The sequence below is a fragment of the Thamnophis elegans genome, chromosome 6, assembly GCF_009769535.1.
Source record: "Thamnophis elegans isolate rThaEle1 chromosome 6, rThaEle1.pri, whole genome shotgun sequence".
In the NCBI taxonomy this organism is placed as follows: domain Eukaryota; kingdom Metazoa; phylum Chordata; class Lepidosauria; order Squamata; family Colubridae; genus Thamnophis; species Thamnophis elegans.
The window spans coordinates 35087998-35105604 of NC_045546.1; the positions used below are offsets into that span (position 1 = coordinate 35087998).

The following is a 17607-nucleotide window of genomic DNA, read 5'->3' on the forward strand; positions in this document are numbered from 1 at the left end:
GGAGTTGATAGATAGGGAGTTCTCTGATGATGAGGGCCTGATCTTTGATCAGCCTAATTCTTCTAGCCTGTTTAAACCTACTCTATTCAAATCCTTATTGTTTAAAGCTAAGGCCACTACTCATATGGGAGAGGTAGCTGCCAAGGACAGTTTGGCTGTAGGCCTCGACACTACTGAGCGCCTCTTTGCTGAACCAGTTTCATTGCAGGAAGTGATTCCTTCCCCAAAACTTTTCATGGATCTCATTCAAAAACAATGGGACCAGCCAACTGCAGTTAACCCGCCCAGCAACGGGGACAGGAAGCTGTACACTTCCACCCCTGACTTGGAAGGCATTTTACAATTCCCAACTGTGGATCCGCCAGTAGCGGCCCTAGCTTCCCCTGCTCTGATTCCTTCTGAGGGTCTGAAGGCAGAGGACTGCAAAGCAGAGACAGTTATTCGTAATACCCACCAGGCTGCTGCCTGGGCCTTACGTGCTGCTACTGCGGCATCGTTCTTTAATAGAACTTCTGTGCTCTGGCTTAAGCAGTTGCAGGAGAGATTGGCCCCTGATGAAGTTCGCCTTCACCAGGACGTTACTAAGATTATGGCTGCCCTAGAATTTTCGGCGGATGCCATGCTCAATGCTGCCAAATTTGCTTCTCGCGCTGTGGTGTCCAATGTGGCATCTCGTCGCCTCTTGTGGCTCCGCCATTGGCAGGCTGACATTAAGTCTAAATGGCGCCTGGCCTCCACGCCCTTCAAGGGCGGGGCCTTATTTGGATCCATTCTCGACCCCATACTCATAGAAACCAGGGACAAATGCAAGGTTCTTCCCTCCTCAGGGGGGGCGTAATAACAGAAGGCATCAACCATATAACAGACGCCAGTCCTTTGGGGGAGGCTACTCTGGTTACACAGCGGTCCCTTTCGTTCCCCATTACAACAGGGGTTTCCACCAGTCGCAGGACCACAGCCAGGACCGTGGGGGGGCAGAGATAGGGGGCGCCAACAACACCAGGCACAATCCCACAACAGGAGATCTTTTCGTGGCTCGGGGAACCGGTCCTTTCGGAGGTACCAGTGACTCTCAAAGGGAGGAGCAAGTGGGCGGGCGTCTTCTGCCTTTCGCTCATCAATGGGTAGAAACCACATCCGATGCCTGGGCCCTTCAGGTTGTGAGGTTGTGCCTCACTCTGGAATTTCTCTCCATTCCCCCAAGACGGTTCATCAGGTGCCCCATGCCCAGATGCTCAGTAAAGCGGCGCCTCATGGATGCCGAAATACATCATCTCATCTCCATAAATGCCATAGAAGAGGTTCCCGCAGGGCAGGAAGGCCTAGGGTTTTACTCCATTCTATTTCTGGTGCCCAAAAACTCAAGAGGATGGCGAGCCATTCTAGATCTGAAAAGACTCAATTGGTACATCAAGTATCAGAAGTTCAAGATGCAGTCCTTAAAGAGCATCCTGGCATCCATCCGCCAAGGCGACATGATGACATCAGTCAATATCAAGGAGGCGTACCTCCATGTGCCCATCCATCCGGCACACCACCGTTTTCTGCGCTTCCATTTTGCGAGCCTTGCCTTTCGGTCTTTCATCGGGCCCTCACACCTTTACCAAGCTCCTTGCAGTGGTGGCGGCCTCACTTCGCTCGGTACTGGTGAGAGTGAATTGTTATTTAGACGACATCTTGGTCCTGTCACCATCCCGGGAGCAGGCCCTATGGGATCTTCAAGTAACAATGGACTCCCTGTGGAGGCATGGATTCGTGTTGAATCTTCCCAAGAGCCATCTGCAGCCAAATACTTCGCTGCTTCACTTAGGGACCGTCATCAACTCTGTTACCTGCGAAGTTTTCCTGTCTCTGGAGAGGCGACAGAGCATCCAACAGCTGGCATCTCACGTGTCAGCCTTGCGGCTTGTGCCCCTGGCCCTACTTTCTCAGCTGTTAGGGAAGATGATTTCTTGCATCAACATCGTTGCCTGGGCCAGGTTTCACGCACGACCACTCCAATGGTTCCTGCTTCCCTATCAGAGGTCCCACACCAGTCATTCCCAACTCTAGGTCCGTCTTCCGCCCAAGCCCCTCAGATCACTCGGATGGTGGGCGTCCTCCAAGCTTCTCAAGGGGTGCCCATTCAAGGAGCCAGAACGCATCCAGGTTACGATGGATGCCAGCCTGTTTGGATGGGGCGGCCATGCCCTGGATCAGGTGGCGCAGGGTCATTGGTTGGATTGGGAGCTGTCCAACAGCATCAATTGGCTAGAGTTACGGGCCATCCGACTGGCCCTGCGAGAATTTCAGGACATTGTGACTCACAAGCACGTTCTCATCTTGACTGACAATGTGGCCGCCAAGGCACATGTCAACCGCCAAGGGGGCACGCATTCCAGGGCCCTCATGCTGGAGGCAGAGAAATTGCATCATTGGTCGGAGTCCAGACTGCTGTCCCTTCAGGCGGAACACATTTCGGGCGACTCCAACGTCCAGGCGGATTGGCTGAGCAGAGCCACAGTGGACCATGCGGAGTGGCAGCTCCACCCCGACCTCTTCCAGCAGCTATCCCGCCGATTCGGCCATCCATCAGTGGACTTTTTTGTGCAGCCCCACAATGGCTCTGCGTGCCATAGGTTCACCATCACTGGCTTATGGTATACCTAGAAGTCATCTGAGCTAATATAGCCAGTTCTAGTCCATTTAAATGGACTTTAAGAGAGCTAATTTCAATAAATTTAGAGAGAGCTTGGAAAAAATTCCATGGATGAGAATCCTCAAGGGGGGAAACAACTCAAGAAATTTTGAAAAATGAGATTACAAAAAAGCCTAGTCTAGTACAATACCAATGAAGAAGAAAAATAACAGCTCCCAAAAGAAACCAGCATGGCTGCATAAAGAACTCTTTGACAAATTAAAAGACAAAAAAGATAAGTATAAAAAGTGGAAAGAGGGAGACATAACTAAGGCTAATATCGGCAAATAGACCAAGCTTGTAAAGATGAAGTGAGGAAAGCTAAGACTCACAATGAAGAAAGGCTTGCCACAAAAGTAAAAAATAACAAAAAAAAGCTTCTTCCAACATGTTAAAAACAAGAAAAAAGTTAAGGAAACAATTTGTCCATTGCTGGGAGAAAGTGGCAATAAGGTGACAAGCAACAGGGAGAATGCAGAACTATTTAATTCATGTTTTGTATCTGTCTTTACACAAAGGGATAAAACAGTCCAACTTATCAAAAAGAGCACCACAAAAATCAGATTAGGAACACAAGTTGAAATAGGGAAGAAAATGGTAAGTGAGCACCTGTCTACCCTAGACGAGTTCAAATCACCAGGACTGGATGGATTACACCCCCAGGGTTCTGAAGGAACTGGCAGACGAGATCTCAGAACCATTGAACTATATCTTTCAGAGATCCTGGAGCACGAGAGAACTGCCAGAGGACTGGAACAGAGCTGATGTGGTTCCCATCTTCAAAAAAGGGGAAAAAATAGATCCAGGAAACTTCAGACCTATCAGCCTGATCTCAATACCAGGAAAGATTCTGGAAAAGATAAGCAAAGAATTAGCGAACACCTAGAAGTAAACAAAGTAATAGCCAAAAGCCAACATAGGTTTGTCAAAAATAGAACATGCCAGACTAATCTTATTGCATTCTTTGACAAAGTGACAAAATTAGTGGACCAGAGGAATGTCGTCGATATAGTTTATTTGTAAGGCATTTGATAAGGTAGACCATAACCTACTACTAGATAAAATAGAAGAATGTTGGTTAGACAGCATCACCACCAGATGGATTCGTAACTGGCTGACCAACCACACTCAACATATAGTCCTCAATGGAACTGCATCTACATGGAGGGAAATATGCAGTGGCGTACCCCAAGGTTCTCTTTTAGGCCCAGTACTCTTCAACATCTTCATCAATGATTTGGATGAGGGAATAAATGGGAACTCATCAAATTTGCAGATGACACCAAGCTGGCTGGAATAGCCAACACTCCAGAAGATAGGCTTAAAATACAGAAGGTTCTTTACAAACTTGGACATTGGGCACTATCTAATAAAATGAAATTCAATGGTGAAAAGAGTAAGGTTCTACACTTAGGCAAGAAAAGCGAAATGCACAGGTACAGTATAGGTGGCACCTTGCTTAATATTAGTAAATGTGAGAGGGATCTTGGAATCCTAGTGGACAACCATTTAAATATGAGCCAGCAGTGTGCAGCAGCTGCCAGAAAAGCCAACACAGTTCTAGGCTACATAAACAGAGGGATAGAATCAAGATCACATGAAGTGTTAATACCACTTTATAATGCCTTGGTAAGGCCACACCAATATTGCATTCAGTTTTGGTCGCTACGATGTAGAAAAGATGTGGAGACTCTAGAAAGAGTGGAGAGAAGAGCAACAAAGATGATTAGGGGATTGGAGACTAAAGCATATGAAGAACGGTTGCAGGAACTGGGTATGTCTAGTTTAATGAAAAGAAGGACTGGGGGAGACATGATAGCAGTGTTCCAATATATTAGGGATTACCACAAAGAAGAGGAAGAAGAGTCAAACTATTCTCCAAGGCACCTGGGGGTAGAACAAGAAGCAATGGGTGGAAACTAATCAAAGAGAGAAGCAACTTAGAACTGAGGAGAAATTTCCTGACAGTTAGAACAATTAATCAGTGGAACAGCTTGCCTCCAGAAGTTGTAAATGCCCCACCCTGGAAGTCCTTAAGAAGATGTTGGATAGTATAGGGTTTCCTGCCTAGGCAGGGTGTTGGACTAGAAGACCTCAAAGGTTCCCTTCCAACTTTGCTATTGTATTATATTGTATTAAGTTCATATTTCAAAAGTATATGTTTCACTTTTCTTCATAATGCTGCTTAAATTGCTTAGGAAAGAATCAAGTACCAAGACTTGTTTAAAATGTATACAATGCACACAATCTAAAACATTTTATAATGCACTAAAGACTGTATAGAAAGTAGCAGAATCTCAAGGTAAATATTAGGAGGAGGACAGAAATTCCCCTATATTTTCCTGGAAATGGGAAATTGATTCGCTGGATTTGTTTTTATGTTGTATGTCTCCATATTGATTTGATTATAAAGAGGAAGAACCCCTGAATAAAACCTTATTTTTCCATCTCAGTGTAAGGAAGATTGCATTCTTTTAAAACAACCTTTGCTATTTTGCTTCCTTTTAGAAGAGAAACCAAAAGGACAACTGCAGAATACTCTTCAGAGAACATTAAATACAGGGATGGAATGCAGTGAGGAATCCCTGCTAAACAACGATCTTGCGGAAAATCATAGTATGACATCAGACATGCCATCTGTATCTGCATTCTTCAGTTTAGCTGCCTTAGCAGAGGTAGCGGCAATGGAAAATGTAGACAGGTAAGTACTAGTTAAAAGGAACTTTGCATTTTTATATCTGTAGCTATGCCTAAAATTATGCACCCAGATCAAGAGATGTTTACTTGAGCCTCATGAAGACATTCCATATATACAGACATCATTTGGCAATTGCGTGCCAAATTAATTAATTTCTTTACCATCTTGTTTTCATAAGGAAAGTACTTCTCTTTTTTCCCTGCTACAGCTCTTACAATTCTTAAAAGCCACCTAGAAAAGGCCTAGAACATAGAATGCAGTTGAAAGGTGACATTTTCTTGTACTAATTACCTCTTCCAATAGTTTGGTTGCATATATTATTTTCTATGAACATTGATATAATAGAATGATATGGATGTATATTGTTAAGCCATATTAGTTTAAACTCAGACCCTTTTTACAAAAAGAAAAATGTCACAAAGATTTACCTGTTTTCGGAACGAAAATATTGAAAGTTTATATTTATATTTTATGGTCATACATATGTTTGCGCACATAAATGTACATCTTCAGAAACTGTTCTTGGAGCTTTTTTTGTTTTGCATAAAATATTGTTTTGGTTTTTTTTTAAAAAAAACTGGAAAATATTGTATGTCCTTTAATCACAAAGATAGCATTTTGAAATGTGATTTGTGTCAGTAATACAATTATTGAACTTAAAGCATCAATTTAATTTTAGTCAGTGTTTTCTCAAATACTGAGGAGGAGAGGCAGAGGTGATAAAAAATATGTTCTACTGGCTGTGCTAATAGGTCAGCCAAAGCGACACCTTTGTGTCAACAAAATCATTCAACACTTTTTTATTATTCTTATTTTTAATTTCCTTTTTGCATTAAACAATGGGGCATTATTTCATTGCATTTTAATTTTCACCAGAATGGAATTTTGAACAAATGTTTGGGAAATGATTATAATGATATTCAAAATGCATACCTTATTATCCATGCCAATGGAAATAGGAATGACTGTAAATTATTTGACCACTATATTTGTGTTAAGAATTGTGTTAATGTGATAAAACCTATTGTGTATATATTCAAAACATTCTGTTTTAAATTTAGAATTTGACTTTAATTCAATTCCTATTTTAGGGGGAGAAACAAAAAATGAAAAAATAAGATCAAAGTTATGAAAATGGCTTCTTAAAAATATGCCAGTTTTCACAAAGATTTGGTACCCTCCCAAAGTATATGATTATTATACTCTTTCTACTTACTTACAACTATATATATATGTGTATATATAAATTCCCAAATCTATTCTGAAAGAAATGCAAATCTTCTGTATTTACCATAGTAAGCAAATCAAGAATACAAGATATTATTTTAAAAGATGTTATCTGCCAAGTGTATGCACTTGCCAGGTTTCTGACAGTTTTGTACTGGAGACATTGCATGTCTGATTAGAACAATGGAAGGCATCTTCTGGAATGAACTAAATACCAGGGACTCCCAGAGCATGTCTGTAGCCAAGGCCAGACCGAAATTAAGATTCTTTCAGGAAACACGTTCCAATATACAGGAACACGAAATACAGTGTTCAATATAGAAAGCAAATTCTGAATTTTAGAGCATTTATTCAGTAGAGATGTTATAGAGCTTCTGTATTGCATTTTAGTATCCTAATACTTCCAACATAATGTAGAAGATGAAAGTTTCCCTAAAGATACTTCCCAAAAACTTAATTGCTACATGCATGTAGGACCAGTTCCAGGGAACACCAGTGGCTAAGACGCTGAGCTTGTTGATCAGAAAGGTCAGCAGTTTGATTCCCTAGTGCCACGTATCAGAATGATCTCCCGTTACTTGTCCCAGCTTCTGCCAACCTAACAGTTTGAAAGCACCTAAAAATGCAAGTAGAAAAATAGGGATCACCTTTGGTGGGAAGGTAACAGTGTTCTGTGCGCCTTCGGTGTTTAGTCATGCCAGCCACATGACCATGGAGACGTCTTGACACAGCACTTGCTTTGAAAAGGAGATGAGCACCGCCCCCTAGAGTCGGGAACGACTAGCACATATGTGCAAGGGGAACCTTTACCTTTACTTAGGACCAGTTCATGTGAAATATGAGGAAAGAAGTTGAGCATTGTTAGAACAATAAACAACATTGTACACAGTGATTTCTCAGTTTATCCTTTCTATAGAATATATATGAGTGTGAGTGACACAAATAAGTTAGGGCTTTTAGTAAGACAGATATGTGTGGTTCTCTGGAAAATTATTATTAAAAAACACTAAGACTCAGAGTTTTATATGCATGGACTACCTTGCGATATATGGGAGAGAAACTAGGTTGGAAATTTGAACCAGGCCACCACCCCAATGATTAGGTTCCATTGAAACTATTGTTAAGGCAACTTAATTATAATAAAGCTTACTCTCCTGGTTACCATTATGGTATTATTCCCATATTATTCTTTACAGTATTAGTTGCACATACCAGACATTTTCAAATTGCAGTAGCTGCTTTCCAACAAAAGAAGGAGGAAAACAGAAAGAGTTTAGTGAAAAGTGTTTCTATATAACCATATAGGAAAAAAAGATTTAAATAAGCATGCAAGGAAAATAATCTAACACCCTCCTTGTTTAATGGAATATATTTTATGCATTGTGGAAGAAAGATTGACAATATTTACTAGTTGGCATACGTACTTCTTTCCTTTTCTCAAAATTGGAAACACCCAGGAAAAGAATTCAGCAATTGTTCAAGGGATTCTATGACCTGTAGGAGAGCTTCAGCCTTTAGGAAATAAAAGACTTTATATAAAACTCATTCAGCCTTTGGAAAATTAAAAAAAGGTTGTTATTTTTGTAAAGGCAATTATGTAAAAATTAAGAACCGGAAATTTCTAATGACAGTGGAGTAAATTGACCTTGATTTTCACATAGCAAAAACTATTCCTGATAACTTGCCCAAGCAGTTCAGCTTCCTGATTTTTATTTTTAGTTTTTAAACAGCACTCTGAGGGTTCTGTTGTTACTGAACTTTTAGGGAAACAGTCTGAAAGAGGGAAAAAAAGCTAAGAAGCTATTTTCCAAATACTGCTTCTAGTTGTCTGTATTCCATGTAAGCTGTACATTGTAAGAAAAATTCCAGAGGTATTGTCTAATACATTCACTATTGAAGTGCACAGAAGTGTGCCTTTTCTGTTCTTTCCCTTCTACTAGTGTGCTCACTTCCTTGGTGCATAATTATCACTAAACTGAGGAGTGGGTTTGTTAATATGATTAGTGGGAGGTAGTGTGGATGTAATACAAGTGTGAAGGCAGATCTCCAGCTATCTCAGTTCAGTATCCTATATCTATTTAGTACTGTTCTCTTAGTTTTAGAGGGAAAGCATGATTTCTAAAATGACAGAACCAAACTTTTTAGATCATTGCATCATAAAATTCAATGATTCGAAATGATGTAATCTACTTCAATCTCTTCCCCAATGCAGGAATCCAGTAGTAGAAGCCCTTTTTCTTAATCCCTGTTATGTTAACAGTGTTTCATCTGAATGTTGTAGGTGGGGTTTTTTTTAGCAAAAGATTTTCTTTTCTTCAACAAAGCCTCTGTAATTCAAAAGTTGTAACATTTTAACAAGTTTACTTTAGTCTTACTAGATGATTTAATTGGCACTTAGAATATAATTGATTATACAGTGACATCCTACTTTAACACATTAATTGGAAGAAGGCTTATTTATTAAAGAAAATCTGTTGAATCTAAGAGTAGTACATTGTAGATATTTAGTCATTTGTGTGATGACCTAATTACAGAAATGACACAAATTACATCATTTGTGTAATTTACAATTACATAATATACAAATGATGTAATTTGCATCATGTAGACCAACAAATGGCATAAATCACTGTCCTAATTTGGTCTGCTGCATACAAAAATTAATTGTATCAAACTCCAGTAAATCAAGGGAATGTTCTCTGAGTTAACATTGCATCTATTCTTCCTTTGTAGGAATCAGAGAACAGCACCTCTTCCCTGTGATGGACAGCCAAAAGAAATGTCTCAGGCTCCAGTGCTTATTTCCTGTGCTGACCAGTGAAGCTCTACCCTTTTGTAAAACATTGTGCTTTACCTAATATTCTAGCCTTGTCTTTACCAATGGATGGTAGTCAGTCCATGTGATGGAGGAACTCATAGACTGAAAATGAGTGGTTCATGTTCAGTGTGGCACAGATTTCACTTAAAGCTTGTTCCAGGTCCCTTTAGCTTGAGCCTAAAATGTACTATGAGAGTGATGCTATTTCTCTCTTATGGAACAGAAATGAAATATCCTGGAACTTTGCTTTCTAGTGACGGTTTTTAAAGTGGTAAATTCACAGTTACATGGAGAAAGGAAACTTTACTGTAGCTCACACAGCACCTGTTCTGTCAAAAGTAGTTCATATGAAGTCTAGCTACTTTAAGCAAAAGTACAGAGAAAGGAAGGAAGGAAGGAAGGAAGGAAGGAAGGAAGGAAGGAAGGAAGAAAGAAAGAAAGAAAGAAAGAAAGAAAGAAAGAAAGAAAGAAAGAAAGAAAGAAAGAAAGAAAGAACTGATACACTGCACTAGTTACTAGATAATCTTAGTCCTTTTTACATGAACATTTAAGTTCTCGGATGGTTTATATAATAGGTTATGCCTACATTTATATATTTAAGAGTGAATTTAAAAGCCTGTTTGTAGACTCCAAGAACGCATGGGAGCTGTACCATTGTTTGAGGTCTATATGCGGCCATAGGGCCAAGAAGTTCTGCACTTTTCTGAATTTGCCACCAGGGTGATAGAATTTTTGGCAAAAAAATATTGACAGGCTTTATTGTGCTTTTTAAAAAAAATTAAGCATAGAATAATGAAGATTTACATTTAAAGCAAAGGTCTGGCATACAGATAAGAGCAGTGCTTACAAATTACTGGTTTGAATTTCAAGCCTTGAAAATTTCATTTATTTTTGGACAGAAATTCAGAATGACTAAGTTTAAAGCAGTGAAATGGGGAAAATACTATTAATATATTGTTCAGAAGTGACCTTAGTACTACTTCACTCTTTTGGGGGGAAATCTTTTCAGTTGACATATACACTGATGAATATATTTTACATTTTATGGACACTGGAATTGTCATAAATACTATGCACAGTCTGAATTGGCTTCATCAGTTTATGAAGTGCCAGTGGTAATTTGGGATGGTAAAGTGCTGAGTATAGCGTAAGTAGATGATGACTGAGGAATAATGTTACAGAATTTAGACCATCAAACAGACCATTTTTCAATTTGTGTTATCTTTATTCTGTGTTGCATCCTTTTCCCATCTCTACATCTCTTGCCAGAGCAAGTTCTAGGGGTTATATAATTATTATTACTTTATGTTATTTCTTAATTACTTTATATATGCCAGTTTCTTGTCATTCAATACAACGTGCAGCAGCATCTATACAGATTCTTTTTAAAAAGACACCCTAATTGGCTGCATGATATGAAATCATTGATAGGTGGTACTTTAATTTTTATTCAAGGTCCCAAGTACAGTAATTCTGCTGTAACATTAAGTAGGGGAATTTGGCATCTGTGTACACGGTTTTCCATCTGTCTAGGGATGCACAAGTGGAAGTCTCCTTCCACATGTATACAGACCCTGACTGGATCAGGGCAACAATATTCCTAGCAGCAACATTTTATTTTTCATAAGAATTTGACAGGAACTTTACACATTAATACAGGGTACTTCTTCCACAGCACAAGAAATTTCCCTATTTTGATTTGCATCATAGCACAAAGATTTAACCAAATGCTATTGAACAGACCCCAGCAATAATTTTCTATGAGTCTTGTCTCTGGTGGAATTTTGTGGTAGTGTTTAATTCAGTGAGACCCTTTTATATTAATTAGGTCTCTATGAGCGTTTACACAGTGTTAGGCCTTCTTCATTTGTATGTGACAAAATTGTTAGAGAATATGGTTTCCCCACTTTTTTATTTGTAATTGGATTTAACAGCCATACAAAAAGTGATTCTTAAAACTTGCTTGGCTTAGCCTTTTATTATTCTAATCAGTGCATGTCTTTTCAGGGTCTGAACCAGGAACAACAAGCAGATCATATACTTTGTAATAATTGATAATAACAAAAATTGTCATTTCAGCCTACATTAAAAAAAACTCATTCAAAGCTACAAATGTTGGATAAAAAAAATCAACAGGCATGAGAAAATAAAAACTTGTTAGAAAATTCAGGTAGAAGAAATGTCCACATACTGCTATAACCTGTGGAGCTATTTTAATAGTTCAATTTTGTTAATGTTTTCTAAATTATTTTAACAAAATAGAATGCTGCCATTATGCCATACCGTTGAGTATATATTGTGGTAGCTAAAGGAATATATGACCATGTACTAGCTATGGCTCAAATATGTTAGTAGCTGAAATCCAAATATTTTACGATGCAGCCTCTTCATTTTTACCATGGGTACTAACATACACATTCTATTGAATCCATTAGAATAACTCCATTTTGCAAAAGTACATCATCTGTATTCCATTTTAAATTTCTATGTTGTTCCTAAAATATTCCTTTGTATGAATGGTACCTTTATAAAGACTGCGGAAAATTAGCTTTTTCTAAGTAAATTAATATCTTATTACCTTTCTTTCCAAAACTTTGTTGACTATCCCTTAGACAAGGGACTGAATATGGGTCAATTTACTGAATACGAGTGTTTTCTGATGCTAATAAACTTTTCTGTAGATATGCTTAATTTTTAAGCGATTAGGCATCAAGAGTAGCAGAAATCCTGCAATGCTTTATAGTTCATTAGGAGCACAGCCCACTTGGAAGATTCTCTGCAGCTATCCTCATTGGAATGTAGGTATTGCACGGCTTCCATTCATTCCAGTGAGGTTCTGCAGAAAAATAGCCAGATAAATTGTGCCCTGTGGTTTCTTTCTTTTGTTGTTGAATGATGTCTTAATTTTAGAGACTTGCTGAATTTATTAGAATGGGGATCCCTGATTTCAGAAAGGAAGAACATTTGTTAGCACAAAAAATGCGAAACCAACAATGTATTGTTAAATTAGTTTTTTTATTTTTTATTGATTTGTGCAGCTTTTAAAAAAAAGAAATTTCATTTCTGTGATACATATTTTCATATATCAGCAATGTCACTATCAAACCTATGTCCATGAATCCATTTTGAGCAAGAAATGTTGCACCTTAACTATTTCAAAAAACCAAAATATTATGTTCTCTACTGTTTATTCCAGTATGTTGTATTATAGTTTATCAAACCCATTCTAATTTAGCGGTTATCAGTATTTATGCATTTAACAATATCCTCTAGCTCTGAACCTGTATATGTCTTTTTTCTTTTACAAACAAAATTTAAATAAGATAAACAACATATTCTACCCTCCTCTGTGGTCTCTTTCTGAAGATGAGATATTTTCTAAATATAACATTTAGCACTGCCCAGTTTTCTTTATGGTAGTTTATTTATTTAGTGATTTTTGATTTCACATACTTTTGAGATATAAACATAGTAGCTGATATTGCAAGCATAGATTCAGCTGAGAGGATACTGTAATGTCATTTTCATGTAATTGTGTTAGTACTGTATTTAGAGGGTGGGACGGGAAATGAGTTCTGCAAAGTATTTAATATGTGCATTAGATTTTGATTCTCCTGTTAGGGTGTTTTCCAGATTCAAGACCAAAACTAATGTAAAATCTTGTGGAGCTTATATCATGCTGTTGTACTTATGACAGTATTTTTCTCTGGATTGTACTGTGATACCAGAAATAGGATATATTTATTTACAAAGATATAGTGTGCTTTTTACTAATACAATATCTGAAAGTTACAAGCAAAGGAGTTCTTTTTTTTTCTCACCTGCAATTCAATCTGCGTCATACAAAGCAAACTAAAATATTGTGAATTTCACTATTTTTCCTAGATAACCTCTGTTGCATAAATGTAGCTGCTAATCACTTATCATTTGTTGACTCTACATATTCACTTGCAAACTCAGAAGAGTTGTATAGTGTGACATCACAAGGATAACATAAATGGGATGAGTGAAATCTAATATATAAAAAGGATGTACCCCTGAGGAATAGTTCAGTCAACTTTTAAAACGCATATACAGTCATTGCAACTTTATCTCCATATACAGACATACAAAGTAGTAGTTCTCACAGTGTTCAGTACTTCCCAGTAGGAGGAGGAACAGCATTTATTGAATTTGTACATAAGGAAGGATGAGAATATCTGCATTCCTTCTACAATATCTGGTTTCAAGATGAAGCCTGACATGCACAGAACATGTCACGTGGTTGGCTTGGAATATTCCATGTGCACGGTAACCATTATTGAAGATCTGGAGATACTGGCAGAGTGAGAATAAAAATATAGCATGATGTCTCTGGAGTGAGGAACCGTGCAATAACTTACTTTTGCAGATTATACCCCAAAAACCCTAATAGTTCCCTGAATAATGACTGCAAAATTCAAAAATTGAGTTCTTGTAGACAATTATCATTTGATTCTCAGTGATACGTGGTTTTCAGTCATCAATGAGACTGGAAAAGCTCTAATCTTTAGTACAAAGCTTGGAATGCTTTTTGTTTTCCAAGATCGATTCATGTTCAATGATTATATAAAATATATGCCTAAAGAAACAGTTATGTGATGAGAGTTGATCAAAACAAGAATAGGGCATTAGCATCACATGATTTCACTGTGGGGGTTTGGCTTTTAGTTTTGAAGGAAAATTGTAGTAAAGTCTATAATGATAATTGAGTTTGCCTTGTACCAATGTATATTTATGCCTCTCAGCTGCACTGTATTCTACAACTAATTCTGATGCTACCTCTATTAAAACTACTTCAGTTGATTTCATTTATTTTCACGATTCCTCATGAAGTCTTTTCAAGTTAATAGATGACTACTTGGGACCACAGAGAAGTACAGCAGTTTTCAGCAATTTTTATGACCCACAATAATCCTTTCATTCTAATATCCATTTGGCAGGTATCACTTTATATTATCATTAGATTTTGGTTTACATTTTAAATCCAAAATATAAACATATATGCATTCCAATATATTTCACAAAACATTTGTACTAAATGTTGGATAACCATTTGTCGGCAGTGGTGTAGGTTTTCCTGCCTAGGCAGGGGATTGGACTAGAAGACCTCCAAGGTCCCTTCCAACTCTGTTATTCTATTCTAAATGTTTTTCATAGAAGGTTCTGGACAGTTTTGCTTTTTACATAATACGCCTAAAATGTAAACACACAAAACATACACATGCATTTCTTACACAAAAATATTTGTCATTGTATTATATAGTTTTCTTCTCATAGAAAACTGGGCCAATCCATTAATGTACAGAATTTCATAGGCATGAAATTATGTTAGGTTTTCTGATATCCTGTGTCTCTGATATATAAAATACATTCCATGAGAACTATTCTCTTACAAGTGATAATTCTAACATAAGTAGCTACTTTTTTGGTTACTAAATTCTAACATACAATAATTAATTCATTTTTTGAAAACCAAACATATTTCATGCATGTACAATAAGTTCCCAATGCTGAAATCTTCTATTGTTTATCTCCCTATTTTTCCTCAAGCACTAATGCTCTGGGTCTTGGGGCAATAATTGAAATCCTTTGATTCAGTAATATAGATGATTAATTGCAACATAATATTCAGGTACATAGGTTGTGATCTTTTGAATAAAAATATACAAACGCTATAATTCACAATGGATTGTCAACTATAGTGGTTAAATATTTGTCAAACATAAATTAATAGCTTTTCATCCTATTCCAAGGAATTGCTTCCCTGTGAGTCTTGGAAGATCAGATCTTTCCATTCATTTCAAATATCGGTTGCCCATCATATTTTTTCAAATAAAGATTTTATCAGCCCTTTAAATGTTCCATATATAGAGCTACTTTGCCTTTTTATAATATAATTTGCATCTGCTTTTCTTTGTAAACTAAAACCGGGCATTATCTAAAATGTTTTGTTAAAGAATTGTACTACATGGTCTGTTCAAACTGACTGCAGTGTAACCCCTGCAGTCTAAAACATTTAAATCTTTTACTCGAGGCTTTATTTACAGATGTATACATGTCCTATTTAAAATGTGAACAGTTGTATTTTTACAAAATATCAATGATTTGTAGCGGTTGTGAAAGCAACTATCTGCAATTATGTAAGAAAGTCTAATCTATAATGAATGGCTATAATCTTTGCTTAATAGGATTATCAGTCTGCTGGATATTTATCACATTTGCCATAACTATCTGTTTGTTTGTCCTCTCTTAATCTGTGTGCCTGAAAAGAATTCTAATAGACCCTTTTTCGTATTTGGATTATTTATGTATGTATTTACTTTAAAAAACTGATGCAAAATGAAAAACTATGTCTCAAGTGTTCAGTTGTATTACATCTTCGTAGTTTTGTGTCATGCAGAAAAACTATAAATCTAACAAATTTCATTTGATACATAGATATATTAGAGGTAAATATTCTAGAGATTATAATTCATAAAATGTAACATTTTTAAAGCGTGCAAATATATTAACATATATCTTCAGCCACTCAGAGTATAAGAAATATGTTCAATTTATTACTTGAAGACAGCAATTAAAAGATTTTTTCTTTATTAATTTAAAGCATTTTAATTAAAAACGTCTTTTTCTGAAATATTCTCATTGATCAACTCTGTTTAACAGAATTTTTCAAACTTTCAGAACACAGAAAAAAGTGTTATAAAAGTTTTAATTTTTTTTAAAAAGTGGAACCTTTGATCAAGAAGCAATGTAATGAGTTATAAATATACACATCATAGTCTTTTTTAAATGTCAACTGGCAGGCCCGGCTTTTTCCAAAGTATTTTAGAAAAATTGCAATGGATACCCCTGGCTTTATTCAAATAAACTTCCTGCCCCTTTACAGTCTACCAAATCCCATGGAATTATCATGGAATCCTAGGTTTTGTAGAACAGAGTTTCAAAATCCTGGTATATAATTTATAGTTCTATTGCTGCTTACATATGGCACCCATTCATTCCTAAAAACTTTATACACCATTCTTGGAATGTATGCATGAATATTTATTTTCATTTCATATTTCTAAACTATCCATCACCCTCAAGGAGAGATCTAGATGGTATATAATAAATCATTGAAATGTACAACAGTGTATACAAAATTAAAATTTTGAAGTTATAAAAAAAATTAAGGAGGCAAGAAAATATAACCCTGTAAAAAGTTGGTTAACCAGAGCAAAGAAGAGCTTGACTGCCCAGTCTTTTGTGTTCCCTACATAAGGCCGCCGAGCCATGTTTTAACCCCTTTTTGTAAGGCGCATGCCCCTTATCTGAGGGAAGAATATTCCTTATGGCAGAGGCAACCACAGAGAAGGCTCTCTGTTTTAACTGACAAGAATCTGCAACATATCTCCCCTGCCCGGCTAGGTGGGATGGACTGATGTAATGAAATGAAGCCCATTCCATACGTAGCCTGGACTGTAGGGCTTTGTAAATCATAACCAACATCTAAAATTGGACCCAGAAGCAAATTGGTAGTCAATACAGTTTGCAGAGTAAATATGTTTCCCTTCTTTGGGCACCCAATGTAGGCCATGGGGTTGCACTTTGGGCCAGCTGAAGTTTCCAGATAATTTTCAAGGGTAGCCCGATGTAAAGCTCATTGCAGTAATCCAAACAGGAGATGATCAGGGCATGCTCTCTCTTCTAGGAAAGGGCGCAACTGGTGCACAACACCAATATTATAATTCAACAATTAATTTTACCATATTTTCCCACCTGATCAGCATTCAGTCAAAAGCAATAGTATAAAGAAAAAGTCCTAATACTGTATTTCCAGACTTCACATGTACTGTATTCGCTCAGGGAATGACAATGATACAATAATTATGCTGATAATGAAACACATCAGAACACCCTTTCCAGCCTGGCAGGTTCCAGACAGATACTTTGGAATTGTCACTCAAAATTTCCAGCCATCATCATCATCATCATCAAATTCCAACTTAGCTCTAGGACACAGTGTTAAATAAAGTACCTTTGGAGCATTGTTACTCTGCTTCTTTTGTAAAAATTCCTGCGGCAAATCAACTCCTGCCAAAGTTTTAGTTACCTGTATGACTGAATGTTGTTGTTTTTTAAAAATACTAAATTTATCAGTATTTTTTTAAAAAAACACTTCTTTTT

The 17607-nt window shown here is 37.1% G+C and overlaps 1 protein-coding gene across 9 annotated transcripts in view; it reads left to right on the forward strand.

Moving 5' to 3' along the window:
• The window catches only part of BBX (BBX high mobility group box domain containing), a 125444-nt gene extending 112641 nt beyond the window's left edge, over positions 1 to 12803 (forward strand). For all 9 annotated transcript variants that reach the window (XM_032219324.1, XM_032219322.1, XM_032219325.1 and 6 more), the window contains 2 exons: positions 5186 to 5378; positions 9336 to 12803. In XM_032219324.1, coding sequence (XP_032075215.1) covers positions 5186 to 5378; positions 9336 to 9423 — 281 coding nt within the window. In that variant the 3' untranslated portion in view covers positions 9424 to 12803. The remainder of the gene's footprint in view (positions 1 to 5185; positions 5379 to 9335) is intronic.
• The last annotated feature ends 4804 nt before the right edge of the window (positions 12804 to 17607 follow it).